This window comes from Hypomesus nipponensis, chromosome 6, assembly GCF_054491055.1.
Source record: "Hypomesus nipponensis isolate SF chromosome 6, ASM5449105v1, whole genome shotgun sequence".
Taxonomy (NCBI): domain Eukaryota; kingdom Metazoa; phylum Chordata; class Actinopteri; order Osmeriformes; family Osmeridae; genus Hypomesus; species Hypomesus nipponensis.
The window spans coordinates 6730921-6736543 of record NC_140366.1 but is presented as its reverse complement, the minus strand read 5'-3'; the positions used below and the strand labels follow the sequence as shown (position 1 = coordinate 6736543).

Here is a 5623-nt window from a genome sequence, read left to right as displayed (position 1 = left end):
AAGAACTTCCGCACAGCCGCTTTGCGAGCTTGCTCACCGCACTGGGTCTGCCTGTGAGAGATCCAGCCCCACTCACGCAAATCCAACCCCTTTGAGACAGGGTGTAGAAAAGAATAACACGACATTCAATAGTGTTCGTTGAAGCGTATTGTAATATTACTGGAGATTTAAGTCATGCGATAGCAAAACACGTTTAAGAAGAAATATGTTCTATATAGGTTAGGGTGTTTTTCGAACACAGGCAAATTAGTTAGACTACTTATTATAAAGGTACCTATAGAGACAGATATTATATATACATAGATAATGAGCAGGGATTTCCCAAGGTTTACATGTCGGCTTCGCTTTTGAACGTGTCTAGATGCCAATCATTAACTTTCTGTTAAGTTCTTGTTGCATCGTTAGACACAAAACGAATACGATTTAAATATCAAAATCCAATAGGCCAAATCCAAAACAAACATAATGTTTGTTTTGACATTTGGCAACTGTGGGCATTTGTAAATCAGCTTTTATGTCCCGCGTGTTTAACAATCTTTCTGCAATTAAACAAACACATTCATACAGTGTAAAAAAAATCTGTGTTTCTACAGTGCACAGGTGATTTCATACCTTTGTTTAGAGAGACAGACTGCACACGTACAGTATTTTTACAGTCACGTGACGAGAAACAAGCTTATTTGACAGTCGCACAGGAAGACGCGCGAGACACTGCGAGAATATATCTGCAGCAACAAATACACTATAGATCAGACGTGATATATTTTGCAAATTGGTGGTAAGAGAGACCTTTAAATTAATCATCATCATGCATATTGTTTTTGCAAATGCAATATAGAGTCAGCATGTCTCAAAAAGGGGTTGTGTAGTTTGTCGAGGTGCACGGTTGTTGATTTTGGCTGGAACACTTGATTCGGTCGGCAGAAACACTTAATGGGCTACAGCAGACGTATGGGAATCGATATGATGCGGGGTCGTGAAACAAGGTTGTAGTTATTTGGGTTGTGCCAATTCTAAAAGGTCGTTTGTAAGGGTTAGAATATGTATGAGGTATTGCATTTAATCTCCACTCGTCCACTGTACGTTTAGCAACGGGATGCAATCCGCTACGGTTATCATTAAAATGCATGCTTTGTTGCCAGGTCTATCATTGTCCCGTCTGCTTTGAAGTTGACTAAAATAAGCAAATGACATGTTGCGAAGTCCGAAATTGAGGGGATTCATATAATTTTTGTATACCCAATTCGATCACGTAATATGCAATTCCATCAGCTGCGCTCTCTTTACAATACAACGTTTACCAAATGCAGTTCAAACACGCACACAGAGACGAGCTGGGTTTTACGCCAGTTTCAGTTACTAGGTTATTGTATAAGGACTATACCGTAGTTGATGTCAAGGGTTGCCATTTGATTGAACCACCTAAAATCAAACATTGAGTTGTAAAAAGTTGATGCAGAGGCCAACATCTGGCTAAGACCAAGTAGCCTAAGAAAAAACTTAGAAGATCACATTTTTTGACCAGCAGAGTACGCCATTGTTTCAGAAAAGTGTTACGACCATATGGCAAGATATGTCCACTGTCAAATACATAGGCCTACTTACAATGGCAATGAAACAATATTTTTCTCAGTGCTCTATTGTTTTAACCTGTAGGTTACTTTAGCTTCGTTTTCTTAGTCTGTGTCAATGTTTCCCTGTCCGTCCATGTCACACTTCATGTCATGTTTGCTCGAAAGCCCAGCTTTTTGTTAATTCAATGCACATTAAACAATGTGTATAGTGCAGTATTCCTTTAATAGTACCTAACTGTACAAACCAATGTGACTTATTTTGACAGGCTGAGAGGGGGCGTGATGGATGTGTCCGGCCACAGTTTGTTCCTACTTCAACAGCTGAATGTCCAGAGGGAGTTTGGCTTTCTGTGTGACTGCACCGTCGCCATCGGCAACGTGTACTTCAAGGCCCATCGGGCCGTCTTGGCTGCCTTTTCCAACTACTTCAAGATGATATTCATCCATCAGACCAGGTTAGCTACTTATACAGTATGCAAGCTTCATAGCATGACACCAAACCATTTTTGGCAGTATGCACACAGGTTTGTGTGTTGTATGTGCAAATGGCCTGATAAAGGTTTCCACTTGTATTAGAGATGTCTGAATGTATGTGCTTTATAGGGAAATATCATGAATTTACCGTAGCCTGCAAGATGTCCAATCGTTCAAACAAACATACAAAATACCAAAAACCTTAAGCTGAACTATAGGAAGTCGATGCTAAGTAAAACCCCAGTACACCTCACCTTTCTCCCATTGTCAATCTTGAAACAAGTTATTATTTCCCCAGTGAGTGCATCAAGATCCAGCCTACGGACATCCAGCCAGATGTCTTCAGCTACTTGCTCCACATCATGTACACAGGCACGGGCCCCAAACAACCTGTTGACCAGGGTCGACTGCAGGAGGGTATCAAGTTCCTCCATGCCTATCAGCTGTGCCGCAAACCTGGGGAGGGAGGCCCTGATGCCACCTCTGACATGGTCCGCATGTCCAACCTTTACGGCATCCAGATATCCTCTCAACTGGCCAACAAGGACGGCCCCGGCAGTGCCAAAGGCGGTGCTGGGCCCCAGGGAGGAGGCCCTGAGGACGAGCGGTCATCCAGTCGGGCCGGCCGCTCTCACAGCCAGCTCTCGCTAACCGTCGGGCTGGAAGGGGTCCCCTCTGACAGGCTGTCGTCTGGCCTACGAGCCGTATCGTCTGTTGCGTCTGGGGACGACTCGGACCTCTCTGCGCGGATCAAGCAGGAGAGAGTGGAGGCAGACGAGGGGGAGGATGGCGAGGGAGAGGAGGGCCAGGGAGTCCGCTCTCCTTCTCCTGCCCAGGGGAGAAGTCCCTGCCAGAGCCTCCTGTTCAAGAACAGCCCCCTGGCGCTGCTTTGTCCCCGCTGCGGCGAGCGCTGCTCGTCCCCCGAGGGGCTTCGCGAGCACCTCTTCAACCACGCCGCCTGTGCCCTGGATCCCAGCGGACTCATGGAGGGGCTTTCCCAGGGTGGGGGTGACCTTGGGGGGGGGCCCGAGGACAAGCATGCTGCTGGGCAGGAGCAGCTGGATGCAGGCTGTCTGGAGGAAGCCTTGAGGCAGAGCCAGGCCTTAGCGGACGAGCTAGCCGCGGAGCTACGGCGTAGCAGAGGCGGTGGCGGAGGTACGAGTCCTCCCCAGACCACCACCACCACATCCGGCACACATACTCGAAAGCGCAAGATAGCGTGCGCCGTGTGCAGCCTGCGGTTCTCCCAGAAGAGCCAGTTACAAGAGCACATGTACACACACACTGGGAAGCCGTCCCGCTACCATCGCTACAACCGCCTCTGCAGCCAGCTCATCCACGCCTCGGGGCATTTCTGCGAGGGTCCACCAGAGGGCGGGGGTGGTGTCACATCAACAGCTGCAGCTTTATCGGAGGATGCCAACAGGGACACCCAGGACAATGGCAGCTCTTGCTACTCACTAGACTCTGAGATTTCACAGGAGAGTGTTGATGGTGTCCCTGTTGAATGAGTTAAGTGCTGCACTGTGGAGAAAAAAAGAGTACATGCAACACTGAACATTACAGAGGTTTTATTTTCAAAGTAACTTGATGTGGTCCAACTTTGTGGGGTAACTTTGTATATTACTATGTATTTCAGCACAGCAATTTAACTGTATATGTTTTATTTCATTTGAAGTTCGTATGGAGTGGAAAGACTAATATTATGTACTTGTTATGTAATGATGAAAAGTTATTCCCCTGAGAGCTACTTTGAAACAATGCCAATGTTAGGGATTGTGCTGCCAAGGGAATACATTTTTACTCTCCTCAAGAACCACTAACTTAACATCTACCTAATCTATCTCAAATGTTGGAATCAAGCTCATGGTGCATCTTCTACATGTTGTCACTCATATCTATGTGTACCTTGTAATGTGATTCCAGTGTCAGTGTGCCTCTTATTCCGTTGCAGTATGTGAGAAGTCTGGATAGAATAGACAACTTTTTTTAAAAGAATGTGTTATCTTTCTGGTGTTACCAGACAATATAGATTGGAAATGTTTTCTGAAATGTGTTACAGTAAAATCATTGTACCGGCATAATAGGTTATCCTTACATTTTTTCCAATCTGGTGATCTAGTACAAAACTTGTGTCATGGTAATTTATTTAATGAAGGCCAGATTGTTTATTGTTAAAAAATGATAAGAAAAACAACAAAGCCAGTGCCTTACTTACTAATTTTACATTCCAAAACAATATAGTACTTACAACATAACCCACTAGTTGGAGTCTTACTCTGTATAGAGGTGTACTCCCATCACCTTCAAATATTGTCAGTCTTCTCATGTGCTATCAATTTGTGACCTAGGGAAGTATCATTGAATGGCCTCTCATCAACAAAAAACATGGCAACCAATCATGGGACAACTGAAATAGTTCTCACTTTTATCCCTGAGAGATTCATTTAAATTGACATTAATGTGAAAGTAGCTATGTTGAGGTATATTGCTTGGTTATCAAGGTTTTTTCCATGTTTAACCAGCAAGGATCAAACACACATTTTCATGTAATTTACTTGGTTATACATGGTGGTTATACATTATGGATGCCTATGGCTTTCACAATAATATACATGTATCTGTATATTCATCAGTACTGTGATAAGACACATACAAGAATACTTTAATTCATAGATTTTGATAGATTTGGTTTGATAGATTTCTGTTCACCTTTTAGTGTATTTGTGTGTGATTCTGGTGTGTTGGAATCGGCTTTAATGGTGTTTCCATTTTGTCATGCACTTGAATTATGATTGTGATTTAATGTTTTGGTAATATATCCTTTTACATGGATGGGAATTGTTTTGTAAATAAATGTATTTTACATGAATTGCTCAGTGTAACAAAGGCTGTATTTTAATCCATACACTTAAGGTAGATACATTGTCTTCCTATGGTCTTATTCACCTTTCATGCAATAACAATATTGTGCCACTAGATGGCATTTGACAGTCGGATGCAGGCAAGAGTGCCTATGATTTTCTACCCAGTGTGTGACTCATGATTCAAGGAGGACAGTGGCAACACAGAATGTATGATGCATTCCCCTGTGGAGCTCATCATCTAAATATTAAAACAAACAGATGGCTAGTGGGCCATACGTGAGTGGTTTCAAAACCCCTCTAACACCATAAACTCCTACTTATTTCATAAAGTGGAAAAGCTTGTATTGTCAATTATTATTAAACAAACATCTGTATCACATACTGTTACAGAACTACAGGATGTGCGGAAGTATTTCTTAACATGCAAGTCACAATAAACGCAACAATAAATGATAGGAAGAATAACTACAAAACGGGCCAACCAACAGCTTGTGTATATGGGAGCAAACTACAGTTGCTAAGAGATGTGTACTACTAAATAGAAGATCCCATTTGACTCTTAATTTCCTAAAAATGTATGCTAGGTATGCTAAAAATAAGTCTATATGTCTGTTGCATTTGAATTTAAAGAAAATCACATGCAGATTAAATCATTTCAAACTGTGGAACGTAACATTTAATGATCTTTTCAACAAGTATGAGTGTCTG

At 42.8% G+C, this 5623-nt stretch overlaps 1 protein-coding gene across 1 annotated transcript; it reads left to right on the top strand.

Annotated features, from left to right (window-relative positions):
- The first annotated feature begins 722 nt into the window (after positions 1 to 722).
- zbtb25 (zinc finger and BTB domain containing 25) lies at positions 723 to 4882 on the top strand. The gene is made up of 3 exons (XM_084700393.1): positions 723 to 778; positions 1841 to 2029; positions 2347 to 4882. The coding sequence occupies exons 2-3, from the start codon at positions 1857 to 1859 to the stop codon at positions 3557 to 3559; spliced, it is 1386 nt and encodes a 461-aa protein (XP_084556519.1). The 5' UTR covers positions 723 to 778; positions 1841 to 1856; the 3' UTR covers positions 3560 to 4882.
- Positions 4883 to 5623: the final 741 nt, after the last annotated feature.

Coding starts and splice junctions, on each gene's coding strand:
- zbtb25 (XM_084700393.1), top strand. CDS start 1,857: ATGGATGTGTCCGGCCACAGTTTGTTCCTACTTCAACAGCTGAATGTC. Junction 2,030..2,346: donor ATATTCATCCATCAGACCAG/GTTAGCTACTTA, acceptor TTATTTCCCCAG/TGAGTGCATCAAGATCCAGC.